This window comes from Rhea pennata, chromosome 2 (genome assembly GCF_028389875.1).
Source record: "Rhea pennata isolate bPtePen1 chromosome 2, bPtePen1.pri, whole genome shotgun sequence".
NCBI classification, from domain to species: Eukaryota; Metazoa; Chordata; class Aves; order Rheiformes; family Rheidae; genus Rhea; species Rhea pennata.
Window position 1 is genome coordinate 9694087 of NC_084664.1, and position 24947 is coordinate 9719033.

The 24947-nt window shown below is 38.9% G+C and overlaps 1 protein-coding gene across 5 annotated transcripts in view; it reads left to right on the top strand.

The window, feature by feature from the left end:
• Positions 1 to 24947, top strand: part of RBM33 (RNA binding motif protein 33) — a 97761-nt gene that overhangs the window by 62858 nt on the left and 9956 nt on the right. For 4 of the 5 annotated variants that reach the window (XM_062568823.1, XM_062568824.1, XM_062568825.1 and 1 more), the window contains 2 exons: positions 4462 to 5100; positions 19938 to 20126. In XM_062568823.1, the coding sequence (XP_062424807.1) occupies positions 4462 to 5100; positions 19938 to 20126 (828 nt within the window). Of the gene's footprint in view, positions 1 to 4461; positions 5101 to 9199; positions 9626 to 19937; positions 20127 to 24947 lie in introns of those variants that run through there. The other variant, XM_062568826.1, reaches the window with a different exon arrangement.

The following is a 24947-nucleotide window of genomic DNA, read 5'->3' on the forward strand; positions in this document are numbered from 1 at the left end:
CATTGTTGAGTTTAATGTTGGTGCAGTTTATTTTACAGGACTTACAGTACATAAAATAGGTACTGTGTTAGGTTGAATAGGTTTATTTTCCAAATTGTAATAATGGTGCCTTACTGTCTTGTGTTTAGAGAATTCATCTTACCACAGTCTTTTTCCAGTTTGCAAGAGGGCAGTGTGCTTCTCAAGGTCACTTGTAACCTCATTCTTGACTCTTTTCCTGTTTGTCTAAGAAGTACAGCACCTATGTTTTGTAGGATGACTCACATACCCTGTTACGGATGTAGGAGCTTTGTCATCATGTGTAATGTGTGTTTAGATGGTTTTTATTTAGGGTAATTTGTGGTTTCAAACACAAGCAGCAAAATGATACAATTTGGGTCTGTATTTTTTACAAAGACTCATCAGGAATTTTTGGACAAATGGTTCTAGCCTCTTGTTTCTAAAATTGCAACTGAAAAACTGCAAATATGTTGAAGACATGGGTTCATGTGTATATGCCACAGACCAAACTTTTGACTGCCGGTGTCCATTGGAAGTATCCCTTCTGTTCTTAGATTCATTCTGCTGAGGGACCCAAGTCGCTTTGGCTGCACAATTCCTTTTTTGTTCCTTGGAAGCAAGGCAGAATAGGTACACTCTGCAAATTGTGTGGCTCTGCATTTAATTTTGTTAACTAGTAATAAAACTTGCAGACCTCTAAAAAGGTCTTTTCTTTTGTGTGTGGTTTTTTTTTTTTTTTTTTTTTTTTTTTTTTTTTTTTTTTAAGTTACTATATGAGAGGCAAGTTTAGTACTTGAAGCTACTGGTACTAGGCCTTAAGTTACAGCAGAAGCTTAATCTCTTGTTTTAGGGCATGCTAAAACATAGAGTATGATCTAGAACTATTACTGCTCTTCCTGCTGCTCTTTAACTGGACTCAGAAAAATAGCTTGTAACATTTTCTTTTGGCACTTTCCATAAAGTCTCTTTGGACTTTAGCCAGAAGTTTTTCTTCTATCTTGAAGTTTGGCCTTCCCTCCAAACCACAATGAAATGTTTTGTGTTTAATCAAAGACAGACGAGGATCTCCACTTTGCATCCACAGGCCTTGTACGCTGTAGCCTTTCCAAAAAAAGGAGCCATCTACAACATGCTATTTCTTTGTGCTGTGGAGTTCCTCAGGAAAAGAAAAAAAGAGTGGAGCATCAAGAGCTTATCTAGGAAGAAGCCTGCTCCAAGTTATATTGCATCTCTGTTGTTACTTTTGTCAGCACACTTCCAAAGTTGTGAACTTTATGGCGTCTTTGAAGGATGTCTGCTTTCTGCTTGTCAAAAATACTGCTTTTTTTTTTTGGCAAAATACTGCTTTTGGAGAAATCTGTCCTGAGTTCATTAAAGTAAAGGGATGAAAACAGTTAGCAGTAGGTATTGTATACAACTTCCATCCTCATCCAGTCTGCTGTCTTGTCTTCCCTGTCCTTTATCTGATGAAGCTCCTAATAGCATAGAAGAGGTGCTCTTAAAGCTGATGAGCTTTAATTACCACTATTTTTGTCTTAGTAAAGAGTTTGCCACCCATTATGAATCTTTATTATTGGGACGTTGCACAACTAGTTCCAGTCAAATCTGACTGCTAATGCAAATATTTTGTTAATGAGCAAAAGGTTCTTTATCCTCTTTGGTGTTCCTGTAGTGGCAAGGGTATTTACTGAGGACTTAGCAGTAGTAGCAACTTGCTTATGGAGATGAAGGATTTAGGTCTGCTTATCCTATTAATGGGCTGATCTGCAGTAACCTCATAAGATGGGCAACTTAGTTTGAATGGCTTCAGAGCTCTTTGCTCTTGATTTCAAAGCTAACTCTTTAAGAGAGGATTGAGTTCATAGTATCCATATTAATCTACAAAACACTGAGTTAATACTTCTTCTGAAAGAAAAATTTCAAATGATATTTGAGATCAAATTGCCTGAAGATTCTCCTAAGAGCATTCATCTAACTTCCTGTGCAGTGGCAATGCAGTTTGTCAGTCCTCTGTGTTTAATGCTAGTGCGGTTGATCAGTGTAGATTAGCTAGATCCAAGATGGGCTGTGCGGTCATGTTGGTCACAGTCCCTTAGGATGTTCATTCCTGGTCTGCTGGAAACCCCCTCCCCCCCCTTTTTTTTTGGTGTGCCTCAAAATATGCGTCTTTGTACTGCTATTATGAAGCCTTTGAGTTAGTGTTTTGTAGCAGATCATGAACTACATCTTCCAAGGCTTTCAGAACATGTTAGGTAATGATATAAGCAGACAATTTTGTGATGATGAAGGACAGCTGGTAGAAGAGCTGACCTTGTGCAGACTCTTGCAAATTGACACCCTTCAATTGACTGTAAGGGGAAAAAAATATTGCTGGCTCCTGAGGTAAATTTGGTGCTGACTCACTGACATTCATCGAACCCATTTAGATAAAATACAGAGTAATCTGATATAAAACAAAGCAGGTGAATACACTGATTTATTAAGTTAAATGGAACAGGTTTTCTATTTGGACCATTTGAATAATTTTGTGATATTTACTGTCTTTGAAAATGACTGAAATTTTTATTCATGGCATATGAATAAAAATAATAATAACAGCATGTCATCCTCCAGTCTGGAGGTTACCTATATTTGCTTGTCCCGTGCTAGCCATATTTAATGCATTCTGGATGCTTGGATTCTTCTTATACTCCAATCCAGAATCTTTGATTTTCACTATAAGGTTAAATTCTTCAGTGTCCTCTGTCCCTCACCCTTCCTCCTGCCCCCACAAACACACCCTACCCTTTTTAGTTTGTAGAAGTGTGTTCCTATTACCGTTTATCAAAGACCCATAATCTAGTCCTTTTAGTCATTAATCACCATAATTCTAGTCTGAAAACTATAGAGAAAGCTCAGAACCTTTTGGAATATGAAACATTTTCCTAAAAAGCACAGATCTCATTCCAGAACTGTATCCCATATTACCAAAATATATCTATATAATTTTGTTGAATTTATATTTTAGCTATTGCTTAGATTAGACTTCTAGTATGAGACATGCAGCTATTGCTTAGTCACCATGGGAGTAATCCCTGTGGATAGGTACTCAGAGAAGAGTTGCATCAGGAGGAGACAAATGTTCAAGACTTATGCGTCTGTATTCCACAAATACAAACTACTATTCTTATTGGGCTGATATATCTGTGAACCAATGATACGGTTGGATTTGATCTGCTCTTCTTCCCCTTGGTTGGGGAGGATTCTGGGAGATATTAGGGATAAAAGACACTTGAACAACAAAATGTGTTCCCGCACATTTGGGTCAGATGCATGCAAAAGATGACAAGAGTTTGCACCCCAGTTACTACAAGGTAAATAACTGCTTGTCACTGAGTTAGTTTTTGAGAAACATTTTAGTGTTATTTATGCTGTAATTTACCAAAATGCAAAGTTACTTTGAGAGCCTATTCTTATTTAGAGGCAATCAATCTATCTTACTTAAAAGTGGCATATTCAGCTGTTGAAATTTTAACTAGAGAATTGTAGAGACTGCTAAAAAATCTTTAACTGTACAAAATAAAAACAAAATTTATGAAACATATGCTTTATAATAAAAAAAAGTTTCTGATTGTATCACCAGAGCAATTTGATTTCTTTTCCAGGATGGCAATAATTTGCATTTCCTTGACTCTGTCCATTTCACACCACTTTCATAAGAGCCCATTCGGCCAAAGTTGAAGAAGCTTTAAAAAGGTTATTTGATAGCATATAATACTTTCAGAACGGCCTAGGGCTGGAATATTAAAGGCATTCTCTGTATACTATTAATATTCCAGCACTGCGTTTGGCAACATTTTGATTCTGAAGAGAGTGCATGAGTTCAAGGTCAGAGAGATTGACTTGTGCTGTTCATTATAACCAATTATTGTGTGACAAATGAGTTTGAGATCAGGCTGAAAATTCTGTGAGAAAAATCAATAGTTCTAATCAGGGCCTTTCAGGTCATTTACCACCCTACCTTTTGTTACTTTGTCAGAAAAGAGCAAGATAAAACCTGTGTGACAGTGGGTTGCCTCTGTATTGTTATTTTCCATTTGAAACATATTTTGATATCTTGAATTATATTAATAGTTTAATTGGTTTCAGAAACTTCTAAATGAGTTCCAATTTTTGACTTTTTTTAAAAAGTATTCTGATAAGATTTCTCAGCTGGTATTATAGCTTCTTTTTTTTCTGCCTAGGAAGTAGTATAGCTAAGTCTCCAACCCTATTTGAGCTGTTTGTCTCTAATGAATAGCAAATAAACCTTGCTAGCAGATTTGTGCCACTAATAACTGGGGCTTTGCGTCAGGGGGAATTTCGAAAGCTCTTTAGAGTTGTGCCATTATGACAACTTCTGAAACAAGAAGTTAATGTTATTTTGACCAAGCTGGGCATATGCTGAGAATTTGACAGCTGCATTTGTATTCTCCTTTGCAGTATCCAGATGAAGATGAAGAAACTAGATTGTATCGTTTGAAGATAGAGGAGCAGAAGCGTCTCAGAGAAGAAATCCTGAAGCAGAAGGAGCTGCGACGGCAGCAGCAGGCTGGCGCTAGGAAGAGAGAACTGCTCGAAAGGCTCGCGCAGCAGCAGCAGCAGCAGCCTGCCACGCAGCCGTCCTACATGCAGCAGGAAGAGGAGTCCTGCGAGTTCCCCACCAACGGCAACCCTTACATACCCCACTCGGGCTTACAGACCAGGCCAAATGTGAAAAACAGACTCCTTGTTAAAAAGCAAGATATGGTAGTTCCACACATGCAACCCAAACCCACGGATTTCCCGCAGGTTGGGGCTAATATGCAGTATCAAGGACACCAAATGAAGCCGGTGAAACAGCTGAGGCCAACCAGAACGATACCTCCAAGTCAGCCTCAGGCATCGCCAAAGGTATTGCAGCCGAAGCCCGCCGCCGCGGCGCTGCCTGCAACGCAGACTGCTAGAGTGACTACAGTACCAGCCCGGTCCCAGGAGCTGAAGCCCGGTGTGAAAAGGACTGTCATGCAGCGCACAAACAGCGCTGGCGGAGACGGGCCCCATGTCGGCAGCAAAGTCAGGGTGATTAAGTTGTCAGGAGGGGTAAGTTTCCAAGGCTCGTCTCGTGTGTGTGTGTTGTTATGGTTGGTTTTGGTGTGGTTCAGTCGGTGTAATCCCAAAATAAAAAATGGGCCTAAACTGAAAAGGGAAGTAGTAGGCTTAGGAGGCGTAATAATCTGTATTTTAGATTTTCAGAACTGCAAGTTATTAATGGCTATTCAGAAATGAAAGTTTGCTGTAATGCTTTACTGCCAGGCCGTTATCACTAAACTCGCATTGCCTTTTCTGAAACCATACTCCCTGCGTTTAAGATCCTTGCAACCCGAGTCTGAAAGACTCCTCAGCTGGGATCATTTTGTTTAAGATTGATATCTCTGATAATATATGGGGGGGGAGAGAGAGAGAGAGAGACTCCTATGGCTGGGCAGTTTTTAAGGTTCAGTTAAAAAGCCAAGCTCGGCTTATTTGATCGTTGAAGCCAGATAATCTGGTTGTGTGCAAGTGCTGGAGTTAGTGTGTTCTCTAAGGCAGTACTCATGGGAAGATTTGTTTTTATTTTCTTGAGATGCCTGTCACAAAATGAATTTAAGCAGTATATTGCAGGGGATGTTTTCTGTTAGTCTGTGTTGAAAACATTACCATTTCACTTCTGCATCTAAATGAGATTTCCTTATCTTTTGATGAGGGGTCTATTATCTGCAGAGTGTCCCTTGAGCACTGGTGTCATGGAGGTGGAGGTCTCTCATTGCTGATCTTGATGGCAGGGTGCCTACTTAAGATTTTGGGGGTTTAGTTATAAAATATCTTGATTAAATTTCTTCTGTCGTAATGAAAGGACAACTTAATTTGTTAGGGCTCTGAAGCAACTGAGATGAGTGGGCCTAGCAAGATGGTGTTGCTAGTGTGAAATCTGTCCTGGGGCTCGTGCAAGGCAGAAGGAAGGATGCGGTGTGCTTAAGTGCTGGGGTGCCTTGGGACTGGGTTTTTGGAAGAGCGCTGTTTAAACTTTTAAGACCGTTAATTAGGGAAACTTGCAGAACTGCTGTTAAGTCGTAACAAAGTGAACACAGGAAAGTGTTAACAGGAGCTGAGCAAGGCCTTGCAGTTGAGCTTTACCCTCTAGAAGTGAGGGGAGAATTGAAATGCCAAAGCCCACTACTTTTTTATAAGCGTTTTTCTGCTGCTCTTCACAATTTTAAGGTTATTTAAGTTTTGATTATATAATGACCATGTGGTCTTTCACAATATTAACGTAAAGGATCTTACTGACTAAATAGAGCTGACAACCAGACCAGAGTTGGAGGATGTCTAATCCCCCAGGCGCAGTAACTTAAGTACAGAAGAAGAAGAAAGTACAAGAAGTTGAAAGAAATTCTTTCTGTTGGACTGAAAAAAATTATAAATACAATTGCAGGAATTGCAGTGGCCTGCAAGAAGTGTGACTGGGTTTGTTATTCATGAAGAATCGAATAAAGCACTCGTGCATGACTTCTGTTGTAACGCAGTAAAACAGAGCAGTGCCAGTCACCACTAGAGCTCTTCACAGCAAATGATTGAGTGCCCAAACTAGCATTTACTTGGAAAAAAAAAAAGAAAGAAAAAAAAACATAATGCTCTTTCAGGAAACCATGAATGATTTGTTTCAGATAAGTCTGTTGGTAAGCAATAGTGATTAGTTTCATTAAATACATGTGTAACCCCTCTTTCACTGTACAATCAGGCTTGTTCTGTCTCTCAGCTTTGAGATAATGATTCTTTTTCAAGGTAAAGCAGATTTTTTGCGTATATCATATATAGTTTTTCTCTTATTGCCATGGCAATTTTCAGTTTTCCAACCATGGAAGACTAAAAACAAAACATTGCCATTAGCTGTTTAACTCTGATCAAGATAGTTGATTAATATTCTTAGTCATTTAGTGACAAGTTGAATCTATGTGACTTTGACCGCACAAAGAAAATGGAAGCATTGAGCAACCAGGGGGCAATCTTGTCTATTTTGACAGTATTTTAAAAAAGAATTGAAAGCTACTTGGAGTCTGAACCATAAAGATCATAATTTGCACTTAGTTTCTAGTTCTGATTTTTAGCATTCTTACATATTTGCTACTTTCTACACCTTTTGCCTCAACCCTAAATTAAAAACAAAAGCCAAATCTCATTTTCCTGCACCCAAATCTCATTTTCCTGCACCCTTCTTCTCAGCCTAAACTTTTCCTATAATTCGCTGCCTTTGTCCAAAAGGATGTTTAGCATCTCTTACCTACGCGCGATGACTAGATCCTGTGGGTAAAGCAGCCTGGCAGCTGCGCTCAAATCTCATCACTTGTACCCTTTCTCCTGGTTTTAGCGCCCCTGTAGCAATGAGATGGTTTGTGATTAGACACAGTACAGGTTCCTTTTTGAAGCTCTCTTGGTTCGTGTAGGTAAGGACTTGGAAAGCCCCTTCCCTTTCGGCCAGCACAGAACACTAGCAGAGCTGTCTGCCGAGGAACCAGGGGAGACCAGGCCCGTGCTCGCTCTATCAAAACTGGATTCACCTAAAACTGGAGCAGGTAGCCCAGGCTCTTCCAGCCTTAGTGGGACTGTCCGGAGAGTAGGATCTGTGTCGATTTGCCAGCAATGGTTTTGGTTTTACTGTTAAGGGGACACATAGTATACTGGTATTATGTACAGGTACCGTCAGAAGAGAGTGTCGTCTTCTCTCGAGGACAGATCTTCTCCAATCTCAGCTTCTAACTATTTATTCTCATTACTGGGCACTGCAGTACCAGCGAGGATCTCTGACCTTCAGACAGAAATAGTTGTTGTTACTTAATAAGGTAAAAGAGCCAGCCATACAGTTCGACAGTGTTCTCTCATAAGATGATTTTGCTTTTCAAGTTTTTCTTTAAAGGGAATTTAAGAATTACTAATTAAATGAAATCCCAAGAACCTGTTTGTTTTTTCCAGTTTATCTGGTGTATCAGATGCCTGCCTTCATTGTTGTTAACCTTCAAGAGAAAGAAAATGGTGAATGATTCAGCATTTCCTATACACGAGACTAAACCTGCATGTCAGAGTGACAGAGTGAATTAATTATGTTAGGTACCATTTTTAATGATTTTTGTCTGTTGATGCTCTTTTCCTCCCAAAATACCAGTACTGCCATCCTTTTCTAATACTGCTGTAATTTATGCAGGAATAGCAGTACAGTGGATAGTTTTCCATTTTAATGATTCCTTTTAAACTTTATGCTCCTGGAAATGAGACAATGCGAAGTTTTTAGCAGGTGATTTTTATTTTTTTTCCCTTCAAATTTCCAAGTGTCTTTTCATAGCTCTTACCTGGTTTATTGTTTCTTTGCAGCATGTCTTCAGATCAGTCCTTTCCAGATATAGGTGCCAGGGAATATTCTCTGAGGATTCATGTTAGCCTATTTTATTATGGAAAAGTCTGGCTCAGTAAATCCAAGATCTGAGTGAGAAAAGACACAATGAGGTTGTAGAATGGTGTTTGTTGGGAAGAAACACCCTAATAAATCATTTGTAAGCATGATCATAAAATTACAGAAAATAGGGGTGACAGCACCATAGAAATAATTTGTTCTGTCTTGAAGGGAGAATTAACTGTTTATCATTCATGGCAGATGACCAGGCTTTTCCATAGATCTCATTAACAATGTTTCCTTTGGTCATCCACTCTAGTGTCTAAATATCTGTGTATTAAGGAGGTTTTTTCTTACTGACCAAACTATACTTTTTGGCTGCGATTAGGACTGACTTCCCTCTTTGTGGTCATCTGTCATTTTAAAGGTCTCTTAACTGTTTTTGCGCAGTCATATCCCTCAGCCTCTTCTGATAAGTCATGTTTTCTAACTCCTTGAGTGTTCGCGGTGGTCTCCGTTGGGCTCCCTGCTATCGGTCTGTTGGCAAATAGGTATAGTACCAAGTGCAACTGAATTCTTTCAGTAAATACATTAGAAGTGTCGCTAGTCCTAGAAGAACAGGTTTGTACCGAATGCAACCTTAAATATCTTAAGGTTGTATGAAACGTGCTGTGCTTGTTTTTCAGTTAATTGGAGGTTATGTGGGAAGTGATAATATCTTAAAAATCTCTGTATCATTCAGCTATCTTATATTGTTATTGGGTGATTTCTCCCTAGCCAGAAACTGGTCTGCCTTGCTCAAAGTGATATATGTCTGTCCCAAAGACCTGAAATGCTGATTCTAATGCTGCGCCAAGAACACACCGCTCGGTCTCTGGAAAGCTGCACAATGAGTTTTTTTCATATGTATGTAAAATAAATTTCAATGTATCACATTGGATTAAAAGCAACATCTTATTAGTGATCGTAACTTCTGAAAACCTGGGATGCTTCACCTGAAAAAGCTTGAAGAAAGAATAGAATTGAAGAGTTGTTTTATCTGGAAAGCCTGTCACAAAAAAAAAAAAAAAATCCTTGTATTGTAAAAAGAAAAAGAGAATTCAAATGGGAGATAGACAGCCTTATTTTTGTTTAGAGAAATTGAGAAGTGAGAGAGGTGAATATAGAGTTAAAAGTATGGGAAAAAATGGGAGAAAAATATATTGATTTAAATGGTTCTTGCTTGATAATGTAACCTTATCCACCAACTTTGCTTAATGTTTGTATTTGGTGTTGCTTGCATATGTATGTTCAAGTTTAACTAATTAAAAATATTTGACTTGAAAGCTCTATAGCGCCTTTCATCCAAATATGTCAGGAATTACAAACATTAAGATTTCTAGCGTTTGCACAAGAAGTTCTCAAGGGAGCTCTGCCCAGCTCTGAAATGCCACCAGCCCCAAGAAGCAGAACAGAGGTGCTCTCACCCCACATGTTACTGTGACTTTTTCAGTAGCAGCAGAATTGCACTGCAGTTGCTTCATATGCCACTATTTGAAGGAGCAACAGGTGCAGAAAATTACCATATTTTATCAGAAGTGACTTGAAAGAGCATCAGAAGCCATTATATCATAATGCCCTCGTGTCATATTTGTCATTTATAGAGTATCAAAAGGGGCAAGACCTTTGGAGTAGTGTTAATGCTATGGGAAAAAGGACTCTGCCTGCCATGATCTGTAAAATTTCACTCTAGAAATATTTCACAAATAGATGTGATATTTCTGTTATGAAAAAGGTATAACTCTGCACAAAGTATTTAAAAACTAGTGACAAATCCTTGTTTCCTCCAATGGTTCCTATAGAGAGAGAGTATTTTGACTTACAGTAGTTTTTTGGCAGAGGCAAGTGAGCCATCCTGGGCTATCTGGGATGTGTTCAATGAAAGAGAAACATAAGGTCACATGTGGGCACTCTTAACAAGTAGGACGTAAAGTGACAGCAGGACCAGGTGCACATAGCATTTTTATGGGTTTGCAATAAAAACCTCAAAAGGGGGAAGATGTACCTACCTAAACTGAATTTAGCTTTGATGTGGATAACTGGGAAACAAAGTGAAATAAAGTATTTCCCATCATAGACTGGAGAGCAGGTTTCTCCTTTTCCTCAAGAGACTGTTAAATTGTATATTGAAGTATCAAGAGCTGCCTTCTGAATACCCTGAAAGCAAGAATTTGGTATTGCTTACACTTTTGCTAAATCTCAAGGGAGAGTTCTTCTGCTGTTATAAGTGCTGTAGTGTGAAATTCGTATTGATGTGATTTTGGTGTCACGCACTATCTAGTAGCTCAGTTTCTTGATGGGAAATGTCTGAAGAAACCATAACAGCATTAAAAAAATGTTACCAAGAGAGAGGGAGCTAGTTTTCAAGTGAAAATTAGCTGAATGCAATCACCGAATTAGGAAAAAAAAATGCACATTTATTAAATTTAATAGTTTGAGGAGTCACAAATGCCTTTGAATTGCATTTTAAGTTGAACTATTTAGAATAGCCCTCCAGGACAGGGATGGTTGTGAGTAAGGAGAATTTTGACGCTGAGTAGCTGGAGGTGGAGGTATATGGAGAATTTTGGTACTAGGTAGCTGGAGTTGGAGGTAATGTGGTTTGTATCTGTGTTTCTAGCAGTGTTATCAAGGACTGTACAAGAAGCTTAAGACAACATAGCAGAAGTGTCCAACTCAGCCATTAGTTTTAAGGGAATATGAACTAGAAAAAACAAGAAGTGATACAGTAGATAGGGAAACTCCAGTTACCTTGATTTCAGTCCGTCATGTCTGTAACCAGCAGTCAGCAAGTGCATACCTGGTTTTCTTGTTAACTACAATACAAAATACAAGATTTTGATTCTAGTCTTGGTTCTAATTTAAGGTGGGTATTATTTTTTTAGGCAGGCATGGCTGATGCCACTACCATACTACCATAGCAGTAAGGATGATGTCAAAATATATAGAGGAGGCTAATGTCATGCAGTGACTTACTCTCAGCTATGTAAGAGACTGCACAGGCTTTGAAGATGCCTTAATGCTGCTTAACTGGCTATTCTTTTTTGTTTGGTTGGGTGTTCTTTGGTTTTGGGGTTTCTTTGTTCATGAATGGAAGAGGGTGAGAAACAGGTGGTCTTGTGTTTAATGTTTTCAGATATAATGACAGAATTTGCAGGTTTTGAGTTGGTTTTTATCTGACTCGGCGACAGTCAGCTGAAGTAAGAGCAACATGCGGTTTTCTGGCAGCCCGTGCTGGTTTTTTCTGACATGCCTGGTGCCCAGCTGGAAAGTGCTCCCAGGAGCTTTGGGCAGCCAGCAGAGCTTGGAATCAGTGATGTTTGCAAACAGGAATCCTTACACTCAGCAATTTTGTGTGTCCATAACTCACTAGAATTCTCTGTACGAGAAATGTCTTGGATCCTGACAACTGAACCCGGGAAGCTTTGACATCTACATTAGGGTGATATATTTTGTGGAAAGGAACATGCAAGAATCAAGATATTTCTGACAACAAAATACGTGCCAAGTCCAGAATTTAGATTTTACTGTAGCTTTGACATTGAATTTGGATGAACTACATGTTCCAAGTCTGTAGCTGTGTGAAGTAGAAAAGCATATAGTCATGGTTCAATTTGATCAACTGTGTTTCTGTTGTTTCTGATGAAATTTCAGAGTAGCCTAGATATGACTGGGGTTCTTTAATGGCTTTTGACCAGATCTTTGCCACACACCTTAGTTATTCTCTCAGGTGTATGAGGAAATACTTAAAGGTAAGAAGTCTGTTAGTACATGGGATTCAGTGGAATTAGTGTGTTTGGGTTTTTTTAGATATTTTCTTCTGCTCTTCTAAATTCTTATATATTATTAGGCACAGTAGAAAAGATGTCCTCAAATTATGGCTCACTAAATGCCTTTCTGTAGTTCAGCAGGGTATCTCTCTCTCTCTCTTCTTCTTCTTCTTTTTTTTTTTTGTTTGTTTCTTGGGAAAAATACATATATATTTATGTATACATACATATGTACATGTATAGGGTTTGCCCCACACATAAGTTTTAGGCTGGGAAAAATAACTCACTGGTTAGCATGGAAAGTGTCATTTCTGTGTGTGAAATGGGGACTGCGTTGGTGGTTGAACCAGGTCTGTAGCATCTTTGTGTGTGTACTCTGACTTGAAACTGCACTGCTAGTAGGTTTTAAATAGGTTGTCACTAATGAGTTGTCTGGAGTAGTGTATTCCAGCCTGGCTAGAGAGCAGTCGTGTGTTTGTTTGTTTGTTTTCTTCTAAATATTGCCACTCCTGAATTTAAAAAGCCTTTAAAAGTCCTTAGAAGGCCTTTAAGAGTGAGTCTCCGGGTGTTTTTCGTTGGCCGCTGACAGACTGAAGACAGCTCTTCAGTTGTCCCAAGCGGGTGCTTGGTGTTTGTGGGATTAGGCTTCCGCTGCCCGTGCATGTCCCAGGCTGACAGCTGGCCATAGCGAGACATTTGGAGCACCAACTGAAGAGGGATGAGTAAGTTCTGGGGCTTTTGCCTTTCATATGTATTTCTGGTAATCATCGAAAAGAATCCTGTCTATTAGAGGGAAGGTTTTCGTGCTCTACACGGTTTTTGCTTTGACTTTGCTGTTTTCATTTCTTGCCTCTGTTGTATGGGGATCATGGCTGGCTGTGCAGATGTCTGTCTTGTTGTACTGTAATCAATTATAGTACTAGTAAAAAAAAATTACATATGGAAATCTATATGGCTGATGGAAGAATACAATAATTAGCTTTTGCCCTTGAAGTGAATATGAGTTTAGTAGCCTAATGGATGTTTGTTTGAGTTGGGTTTTTTTCTCCCCTTAACAACTGTGATACTTCAGAGGTACTCATTTCTAGAAGTATTGACTATAACTAGTAGAAGATGAGATGTTCCTTAAAGGAAATCAATTATAGGACATTTTGAGATTGCGACTTTCCTGTAAGATTTAAACCTTCATCTTGTAATAGGCTGTTTGATTTACAGTGCATCTAAACACAGATGAAAATAAGGTGGGCACACTAAAGCATTTGTTTTTCCGTGTTACTTTTTACATAAATCAATCAATTTTTACATAATCATAGAGCTTATTTCCTTTAAGCGCTTTATCCGGCATGCACATCCTCTTACTGTTGGGTGATTTTTTTGAATTAGCTTTATAAAGATTACATGGATAGACACAGCATTGTCGTAGTTAATAGAAACCTGTGCAGTGAGGTCTATGGGCTGCAAGATCACTAACAGTGCCACTGACAGTGAAGTATGGCCTTATCGAAAGGCGAATTCATAAGAGGCTGCCCTGGGACACTGCGCCACTGTCCTTCTGTGTACCCTGACAATGTTATCTGTCCGCTCAGTACCGAGTATCAAATGTCTGTCACGAGTACAGAAATTAATTTAATGTCACCTGAAGACATGCAATTAATCTTTTAGAGGTTTTCATAATACCTTTACAGAAAGAGTTGCCAGTTTGGCGGATTTGGATTTTGGGGTTTAGCGGAAGATAAGGAAAATTAATTTTTCATCAGGGTTAATACAAGCTAGCAGGGCCACAAAGGCTGAGAAAAATGGTTTGGGAATTTGTCAAGTGTTGTCACTCTAGAATAATGCTGCTTAACGTCTGATAGGTGTAATCAAGAGTTGAGATTTCTATAGAGGGGGATTAATCAATTTGCTCACTACAGAATGCAAGGTGGTGATACCATTCCTTCATGGGGTTTAAGAATGAAAATAAGATTTGATCTGTCAAATTGCAAGAAGCTCTGACAGTATCAATAGGCATTTTTATCAGTACATTTTAAAGCATTTGTTATAAATAAATTTGTCCTGCTAATGTTGGTGGCAAATAAACTTCATCTTCATTGTAAAACTGTCATAATGATTATGATAGAGTACAGAGCTGTAGCTTACTAAATTCAGACAATCCTTCATAAAACTGTATTTTAAGAGTTTGTAATTTTGTATTTGACAGAATGATCTTTGTGTTTCTCAGGGCACAACACTAAGGAAAAAAATACATATAGAGAGAGTCAGTATTGAAGTACAGCCTTGACTGGTATCAGGGAATCTCTTCTAAAATGTGTCCTTTGAATTGCATAGTGTTTTTTTTTTTTTTTTTTTTTTTTTTTTTTTTTTTTTTTTGAGGGGGGTGTTAGTCTGCAGATCAAGCTGTGCATAGCAGAAGTTTTAAAAATGTCCACCATATAGCTCAAATCCTTTTCCTTATCTGTAGACTTTTGGGTTTTTTAATTCTGCACGATACTTGAAATGAACTTGTGTCATCACTGCTAGTGATCTTTCATTATTTGGCATTTGAAAGACAGTTTTTGTGCTTTCACACAAACAGAACTCCTGCCATTTGCAGAAGGCATTTTTATTACTCCTGAAGTAACCAAGTAATTGCAAGCGTCATCCAAGAGAACGCTTTCCTTGCTATATGGTCATTCATGAAAGCAAACCTTCTGTAAAACTTGGAGATTCAAAGCTTGAAGGTCATAGTGGTTTGTGATATAGAAATTAAGCAGTAGACAGTAACAGAAGCAAACTTTTACTTTATTAATTTGCAGACAAAGAATGAAATTTACTCTTTTGTAGAGGAAAACAGAGGAATTTGCATCATAAAATCAAAGCTTAAATCAGTCCATTTCAGGTCTCAGTATAGGACTAACATGGACTCGGATGTATTCTACTTGCTTTCAGCACTTCATGTGTCAAATTGTATGAAGCAAGCCATATTGATGAGTACATACATTTCTGAAACATTGCCTGTATGTCCCAAAATGTTATAGAAAAATCAGCTAAGAATATAATTTGACAAGAGAAGTCTTGAAACCAAATACCTCATTTCCTTCCTACCTATTTAAATTGGGAGATACGTAATGTAAGCTAATGAAAAATCAGAAATACAGAAATCAAGTTGTTAGGAAAGGAAAAAATTTGATTTAAAGTGAGCAAGAACTGAGACAACTAGCAATCTCTAAGTAGAGGAGAGACTAGCAGTTTAGCTTCCGTGATTTAGACCTCATTTGGGGAAGGTTTCTGCAATACAGCTTTCCTTCACTTACCTACTTACCTGTCACTCTACCATGTGTTTTGTGTTTTCTTCTGGTTGCCCACTTGTTTACCCCATGAGCAAACATTAGGAGTCGGCGGGTATATACAATTTTCTTTACAATCGTACAGTTTTTCCTCCAAAATGTTAATTTGAGCCTGTGACCTATAAGTAGTATGTTGAGGTCTACCTGTTAAAACTCTTTATAGATGCTTTACTTGAGATTTGGTTCTTGATTTTCATGTCTGAGGAAGCCAATAATTGGCTTGCATATAAGAAATTTAAAGGATGATGGAGATGGAAAGTCCGGTGTCACTAAATACTGCTACAGACATTTTTGGACTCAAACAATACTTGTAATTGCATAGTCACATCTTTAACCAGTTGAAAAAAGCTGATGGTAAAATTTGTCATTTAAGACTTTTGCTGTCTTGCTTGTAGGCATATAGTGACCTAGGAGCAGTATTTGTTTTTCATTTCTTTGAGAAAAACACCAAATGGTGTGTTCAGCTGAAGGGAAGTCGAGCTGTAAAATGAAACAACGTACTGCTGACTTGAAAGGAGCAAGGAGCACCATCAGTCCTTTAGCACTAAATAACTTCAATGCGCAATGCAAATAACTTTGCATGCCTCTCTTTGGAGAGGCGATACTATAGAGTCACCTGTGCCTCCCTGTTTGCCTCTTCAAATCATCTCGCAGAGCAGAAGATGTCCAGAGCAGTATTATGCCATAGGGTTTTGATCTAAATGTTCTTTTTCTTGTTGGAGGAACCAACAGGCCTTTCTTGTTTCCTTTATTTTTATGCTATGGACTTTCCTTATTCCTTTGTTTAGATTTTCATGTTTCTGGAATGAATGAACTGAGGAAAGGTCTGGAGATGCTTGCACCATTTTGGACGAGATTGTCGTCCCAAGGAGTTTTGCAAGAACGCTGTGCTGGCAGTTTCAAACCTAAAGGATGCCAGCTGGGAATGCACCTCATGAAGTTGTTCAGCCTCTGCATGTTTGGGCCTTTGACTCTCTTACAGCTTTTTTGCAATTTGTGCATTTCCTGGTTGACTTTCAACAGTTCTGTTTTGTGGTGTTTGGGCTTGCTAATAAAGACGGGTTGTTGCTGGCTAACTAACCTCTGGCTGTTGAAGTATCAGTAATTAGCATGTTCAGTGTGTCTTGTACCTAAGGGCTTTGCTGAGATGCTGCTCCTGTGTACTGGGATCATCTTTTGATTTGGGAAAAAAATGATTGAAAATATTTATGGTTATTTTTTCACAGCAAGCAGTTAACATAGATTAGATTTTAACTCCCAGTTCTCGCATTTGAACTGCTCCTAGGGTTTTTTGTTCCTTTTAGTTTCATAATCTTCCAGCTGCTGTAAGGTTGAATAAAAGAAATTATCTGTTGAAAGCATAAGGCCCATATCCCAGTGAGACTTATGTTGAAGCTGATATTAATACTAGAAACAGGATTTAATGCAGGTTTTCATCTAAGGTTTTGTTTGTGTGTGTATGTTTGGATTTTTGGAGTAAGCTAAAAACTTACTTGAATAGAAGTGGAAAAAGCAGGTGTAATTTTCTGTTGTTTCCTCACTTTGGCTGTTGTGGAAGAAAGCTCTTGAGTAGGAGGAACATTGATTTTCTGCTTTGGATAGATGCACTCTGCAATGGAGTGATGAAGCTGGTTTGGGACTGGGGTTGTTCAGGATTGAAAGAGTTGAGTTCTTGAGAAGCTGTTGCTTGCACGTAGTAGCAATACAGAAAACTTGATTTAAGGATGTGAATTTTGTGAACTTGAAAACATTGCTCGATCTTTTGGAACAACATACTCGATATCATTTTTACCTGTGTATTTCTCCTCAAATGACAGTGAGGAGACTGGGTAACGAGCAATCTTCAGTGGGGTGTTTCTCTTGGTTTTGTGTAATCCCAATAGAGACATAATGGTTTTATACTTTCAGTCAAGATAATGTTACTTCTAGACCATAAACCTATTTCTTGTGCAGCCCATTAGTTTGTCTCCTTATCCTCAGGAAACCTGCCTGTTAATGTGAAACCCACTGGTTAGTGACATCTGTTACAGATGCAAAAGGGGTTTTGACTTGCAAATCTTTAAGAAAGCGAAAGAAACTATGTGAAGGAAGATGCTTTCGCAATTTTTTTTTTCTTCCCTTGAGATATGCCTTTTATCTGAGCCCTTTTACAGCTTACCTGATGCTTGCCCCAGGCTTAGGTGAAACCTTCTGCCCCACAGTCTTGTGCATATTTATTCAGCCTGACACTCGGGTGTTAAACTGGTGTGATGGTTTAGGAGAGCTGATGAAGTTCTCCTTTCATCACCAGGTCCTTTTTGGGACTCAGATGTTCAGATGCTTCCTTGGCTTCCCTGAACAGTTGGTGTTATGGGTCTCCTGCCACCTTGCAGCTGGGGTTTCTGGTCAGTGGTGGGGTGTCCAGACCAAGGATGTTCCTCATTACAGCTTATAATGCAGGGAGCATCAGTAGTCCTTGAGCGCATAAATAATAATAGTATAATAATAATAATCACTAATATTAACAGATTTGAATTCTGAAGTTGAAGTCTAGTTAAGGTATAAATTGTGCTGTTGAAACCTTGCAGAAAGCCTGCAGCTATTTGATGTATTTCGTAGAAGCAAAAATACCAAATGTTTTGTCAGGCTCAAATAAGGGAGCATTTCCACTGTCTTTTGCTGCACGGGATGTTTTTCAGTTGACTGGTCTGATCTGAAAAGCGGACAGAAATTAAGGAACCATCCTGCTGGTTTTAGAAGTAGTTCAGCTGTGTGGAAGAAGTGGTGGAAGGGAATCATTTAGCTCTTTTCAGTGCTTTCAACTTGCATTTGTACTGTGCTTATGTTGCACGGAGAGATGTGGCAGGAAGGGTGAGGGGTTCTGATGCTTCTCCTTATAAGCTAATTGAATGAGAGAGGATCGAGGTGTTGTTTCTTCGTGCTTTGAGCATTAAATGTCTGTAACAGGAGTTTGATAAACAAAAAAAAAAAAAAAACCCTTGGAGAATAACTTTTCTAATCCTGGACAGTGTTTGGGGAAGGAGACCACTTAAAAGGTGGCTGGTTTAGAAGCAGGCAGCATAAATACAGACTTTCTAATAAATACCAGTTTTCAAGTAAGCAGAGATTTTGAGTTTTAAAGATGAGCAGAGTTTTCAATTGGTTCTTTCTGCCTTCATAATTCTGTGCTCCTCCTTCTGGGTTGCATGCATCTCCTTTTTTTTATTTTATTTTTTTTTTTTTGATTACTGATTACTTTATGGTCAGCACAGTGCTCTGTGGGAAATGCATGTGTCTCAAAATAGCTGCCACAAGGGGTGGTATCTGACGTTTTTCTGGCTTTAAAAGCCAGGAGAACAGTAGTTGTGCTTAAGCTTTTATTCTGGCTGTTTCCTGACTATGTAGGAGTACATGGAAGCTGTTTCAGGATGGTCTTTGGCAGCACGGAGGGTCAGTTCTCAGAGCTGGTATTGCTCAAAATAGCATGTGATGGTGTCACTAGATTCTCGCACTCATCATTGACTGGGAGGCAACAGAGCGTAACCAGGGGAGACTGGCGTTCACGTTCTGTTGTGCTTCAAACTTGGATGCTCCAAAAAAATAACTAGAACTTTGGCTTTTAAGGTGTTTAATAGTTTTGAACTATTAGCCATAATCTTTTTGCTTTGTGAAAGGATAAAAATTGCTTGTTCACATCCAGAGAGGTGTAATGTTGTTACTCTCAGTAGGCCTTCCAAGGAGACCCCCTTCCTCCCCCCAAGAGAAATGGCAATGCTTGTGGAGCATTGACTCGATTGCAGCGTTTGTCGCTGTTTCATTGGTAATGTTTCCATCTCCAACTTTTCAACCTTTAATTTGCAAGAGTGACGACACGTTTCCTGCTCCAGCGGACCTGGTGGTGCCAGATTTACAGCATACGGGGAAAAAAAGACATCTGACAAATTGTCTTAGGGTTGCTTACTATATGCAAGTATTTCATCCTCATACTAGTTGGTAATTGTAGAGCCTAGAGGCAGAAGAGAGCGTGAGCGTTTCTTTGACCAGACTCAGCATAGTGGAGCTGAGCACATGCGCACTAATGTATTTGGTGTCAAAAACTAGACTGTGTGTACGTATTTGGGTCTTACGGGCTCTGTTGTTTGTTGATTGGTGCTAAAAGCTGACGTTGACCTACAATGCCATTTAGATCTTGCTATACTTCTAGAAGAGGTTTGTTTAAGCAGTTGATGAATATGTTAATATGCAGCTTTTAGAATTAGCAAGCAGTAACAAGCTGGTTTAAATCAGCACCTACTTTAATAGAGTCTAAGTAAACCACTAACTTTTGTATTATCTGTCAAGTGTAGTTAGCAGAAGCACTAGGTTAGCAAATCAAAATACTGTTACTTTTGTTGTTGGCAGGTCATTATGCATGGGAGAGGCAGAGGAGTAGCAGGCCAGATGGGCCGAGGACGCTTGATGCCAAATAAACAGAACCTGCGAGTGGTGGAGTGCAAACCTCAGCCCTGTATTGTGTCAGTTGAAGGGCTTTCTTCATCAACTACTGATGTCCAACTGAAAAACCTGCTGATGTCAGTGGGACCCATTCAGGTAGGTCAACCTTGGCTTATAATTTTTGTGCCAAAAGTCTTTCATTCCAGAAAGCTCAATTAATTCCCTGACACTAAATACAATGTGTGTTTATTGGTAATTTATGTTTAAAGGCCCCCCCACCCCCAAAATGCACACGCACTCTACACCTGAGAGCAAAGGCAAATATGTGATAATACTGCAGTGTAGGAGGTATAAGAGAATTTTGCTAGCCATCACATTCTTGCTGCAAAAGATTCTCCTTCATGTTGGACTTCTTGTTATCTCTGTTATGTTTACGTATAATACAAACATGGCCATTCTGTGAGGTTTTGTTACTGCAGATTAGCGTATCAAAACAAATACATTTTGGGTTGCTGTCCTTGTCTTTATTGTCGGCTTGCACTTTTTCAAATGCATCAGTTCCTGTCATTGCAGTCCTGGGGTGACAGCATTTAGTGAACGCTCCCCATTTGAGATTTCCTGTCATGTAACACTGCCCTTTTAACTGAAAGTGGTCTCTTTTCAAAGTATTTTTTACTTTGTTTTAGAAGGATCTTTTTAGGAGGGGCTTGTAAGCAGTGTTGACACACACATATCAGTATATCTACAGTGACACTTCAGTTCATACGTTGCCTCCTGAAACTGATACGTCAGTTAAACTGACTTTCACTACAACAAGAGGATTTCAAAACACTGAAGGGCTTAGGAGGCCATGTCTGAATTTCTATTACATTTGAAAATCAGTCAACAGATAATGAGACCTACAGATGGTAAGAATTTTTTTGTCCAGTTTTTCAGTTTTGGCTGCCTTTTGACAGGATCAACATTTTCAGACAAATGCAATGCATTAATTGGAGCTATTGTGTGGCTTTGAGACTTCTTTAAGAATAGTATTATCTCTGTGTTGTAGAGCACAGTGCTCTCCTGAAGAGGTACTCTGCCTCATTTTCCCAATTTAGTGAATGAAATAATACCGAAATATTTATGTCATCAGTTCAAAGAGCTTTCATTTGTTTGTGAAAGCAAAAATACTTTCACAAAATACTTGGTCCCTTCAAGTCCTGTACCACTTTGTATGAAATTATTCATACAGCTCAATTGGTTAGAGCATGGTGCTCATAATGCCAAGGTTGTGGGTTCAATCCCCGTATGGGCCACTCATTTGAAGGTTGGACTAGAAGATCTCCAGAGGTCCCTTCCAACCTTACCAATTCTGTGATACTCTATGATGATCCCATTTTGAAGTGGGTTCAATTCTGAAGCACATTTATTCCATGTTTACTTTCTGAATCTTGCATGAGAATATTAAAGGAGATTAATAGAAACAGTGTTAGGAAATACTCATGGTTAAAGCAAGTTTCTGAGAATGAGCTAAAAGATTTATTTAGGACTTGCTGTTTCTTATCAGACTTCAAACTCCAGTTTCTTAATGCAGTGTCATAGACCAGTCTAGCAGATGACGTCTCTTCCTTATAGGGAGAAATTTATAACTAGTTTTCCGGTGGGATTTGGTATATCCCTGTCTCTTACAGAGCTTGTATGCTTGGAATAGTCAGCTATACATTTGTTGGAAAGAGTGATTTTTTTTTTTTAATCATTATCTGCTTTCTCCTTAGAAGAAATCTAAAAGTGATGCCTGAAAGTGATGGTAGAATTTAACTAATGATGCAGAAGGCTTCTGTGCTAATTCTGTACTTGAATTTCAAAAATGCTTTTTGGAAGACTAGAAATTTCCTGGCTTGTTTGAAACTGAATGATGTTTCAAAAGTGTGGATAGGGAAATGTGTACAAGGGAGAAGTGAGTCTTTTAAAGGAAGAATGTGAGATTTGGACCGCTCTGTGATAAGTAGCTCATTTTTATTTTTTATGATACTATGATGTGCTGGAGGGTTATTGACACTCCAAAGGAGGAGGAAGTAGCAGCAGTTGTAAGAGCCTTATAATGCAAGAACTAGAACAGAAACATATGAAAATCTATTTTGTTTCCCCTTTCCACAGCAGTAACTTGCATAGTATTGGTGCTGGATTTTGAAAGAGGTCAAAATCCCGAAGTGAATGAGTGGGTTTTCTACAGCTATAAATTAATGTTTTTATTAGTGTCTGTGCTGAATGCTGTATGAAATTTCCTGCAACTGCACATGATCAAGAGGCTTTGAGAGTGGAGAGAGGTCTTCTATTTCATTATTTCCTCACTCCTTAAAAATGCATTTAATGAGAAGACTGAGGGGGGATCTTATCAATGTCTATAAGTATCTGAAGGGAGGGTGTCAAGGGGTTGGGGACAAACTCTTTTCAGTTGTCCCGTGTGACAGGACAAGAGGCAATGGGCAAAAACTGAATGACAGGAAGTTCTACCTGAACGTGAGGGGGAATTTCTTCCCTGTGAGAGTGATGGAGCACTGGACCAGGTTGCCCAGAGAGGTTGTGGAGTCTCCTTCCCTGGAGACATTCAAGGCCTGCCTGGATGCAACCCTGTCTAACCTGCTGTAGGTGACCCTATTTGAGCAGGGGAGTTGGACTAGATGATCTCCAGAGGTCCCTTCCAACCTTACTGATTCTATGATTCTGTGAACATACCTCATTTGCAATGAGGAGCAAGGAAGTGGGCCATTAGGAATCTGAATAGCGAAGGGTATCTTGCCATGTGGGGTTTAGAGTTTCTATGCATCTGGCTAGTGTGTGAGGCAAGTACAGGGTAAGGCCAATGACTAGAGCAGAGAGAGAGATGGTAGCAAAACAAATCTTGGGCAGTGCCAAACTCCAGCCTCCGAAGATAAAGTTGAGGTGTGGAAGTTTGATGATCTGAGATGGGAGGATTCAAGAAGGTGACTAAAAAGGGGTAAAGTGAGAAGAAGAGGAAAGTCTAGGAAGTTGTAGCTGACTCCATTTTTAAGATGTAGACTGTCTTGGCTTCAGACATTGACTATAATCAGCTAAACTTCCCTTGATGAGCCAAACTCTGGAATTTAATTTACTCCTAGATGGGGCTAATGTTCATTTCTAACAGTTGTAAAAGAGGGTTCAAAATCAGAATCAGAACTTCAGGAGTGTTCTCCTCTCCCTGCCTGCACTGAGTCTTGAAATGGCAAATGCAGACTGTCCAACACCCAAATCCCTTTATATATATATATGCTTGTGTGTGTGTATATATGTATATAAAAGTACGTATATGCACACATATATATGTGATATATATCACATACGCATACATACACATATATATACATACAACTCTATTGAAAAGCAATCTTCTTTTTTCAAAATGGTATGCAAGTGTAGCTTGTAAATCTGAATTTTGCCTCTTGCATGAAATTTTGCTGCTCTCAAGACATGTGAACATTGAAATGGCTGTGCTAGGGCATAGCCCCCGGATAAGGGGAAGAATCCTTCACAATGTCTTCCCTGCTCTTTGGCAGCAAGATTATCTAACCTAATGTCAAAGATCTACTTAATGCATGCCTTCCGTATTGGTTTATCTGTATAGCAATTAAACCCATGCCAGCTTTTATTTTCAAATCTATAGCTTAGCTTCTGATTTTGTTGGAGTTTGCATATCCTGTATATGTTTTCTGTCTTGCAAATAGGATCTTCACTAGCAGCACAACAGAAAGTCTTATGCATCTAGGGAAGAAAGTCATGAATTTACTAGTGAGGTGAATGGGGAGAGAGAGATTACTCAGTTTTGCCAAGCACACAAGGTTTGGTGGATTTTTTGACATTTACCTTTTGCATACCATTGTCATTATCCAAATACAACTACCTTGCACAAAGCTATCTTGGGAAGCAAAGTTGCAAACGGAATCTGCAGTGCTTAGTGCTTCCAGTTTTAGAGGTACTAGATTCTAGAGATACTGGGTGGAAGGAAATCTTTGGGACTCCAGGGACAGCCCCTTAGTCATAGTTGCATTTTACAACTCAAACATGATTAAATTAGCAGGCAGAATTCTTTCTTATGTGGTTTGCTGTCATACTCTGAAGTTAGGCTTTCATATATAAATACAGAACTGAAGTAAAATCTGAGTGATGAATCTAACATAATTATAAACTGTAAATATAATCACGCATTCTAAAGTGTTTGAAAGTATAGAAGATTTCAGAGCACATCACCAAAGTAGAGCCTCCTGGGCCTGCACTGAAGCAGTGACATTCAGTACACATCCATCCAGAACCACCTGCTAAAGTAGATTTTAATAAGTTGTAAAGGGCATGAAAAGCTTATCACTTTTTTTTTTGTTTTGTCCTCTTGAACCCAGGTTTAATGCTATTCTGTCTCAAAGAGATATCTAGTCTTATATTAAAAAAAAAAAAAAAAGAAAGAAAGAAAAGAAAAAAACTTCAGCTAATTATTGCCAGCTTCATTTGTTTTTCAGAGTGGTGGCAGGTACCAGGGTTCATGTTGTAGCACTTCAGATAACTTGGACTCATTCCGTAATTACCGTTAACCATATTTTTTTAATCACGTGTTTCCAAACATAAAGCTTCAGGGCAGTTCCCACTACTACATTGCAAAGATTTGAGATCACAAATTCTCTGACCTAAAAATGGTATTTTTCTGTTTTATATCGGAGCTGATTAGAATGCTGCACCTGTAGCTGTATTTGGAGTAGTTTGACGAATATCTCGGTTTTACTCTGATAATGTAGTCATTTCTTTTCCAGTCTCAGAAGGGAAAAACAATTGCCTTGTTAATGCATTTCTCTGGGCGTTCTTAGAGTGATAGTGCTACCTAGTGCTCAGCTGGAGCAAAGACAGGTACGTGCACTAGCCCAGGATTTTAAAATGATTCATTTTTAGTTTCAAAGCTTCTCAGTGAGAATGACAAGCAAATGTAGATGAATG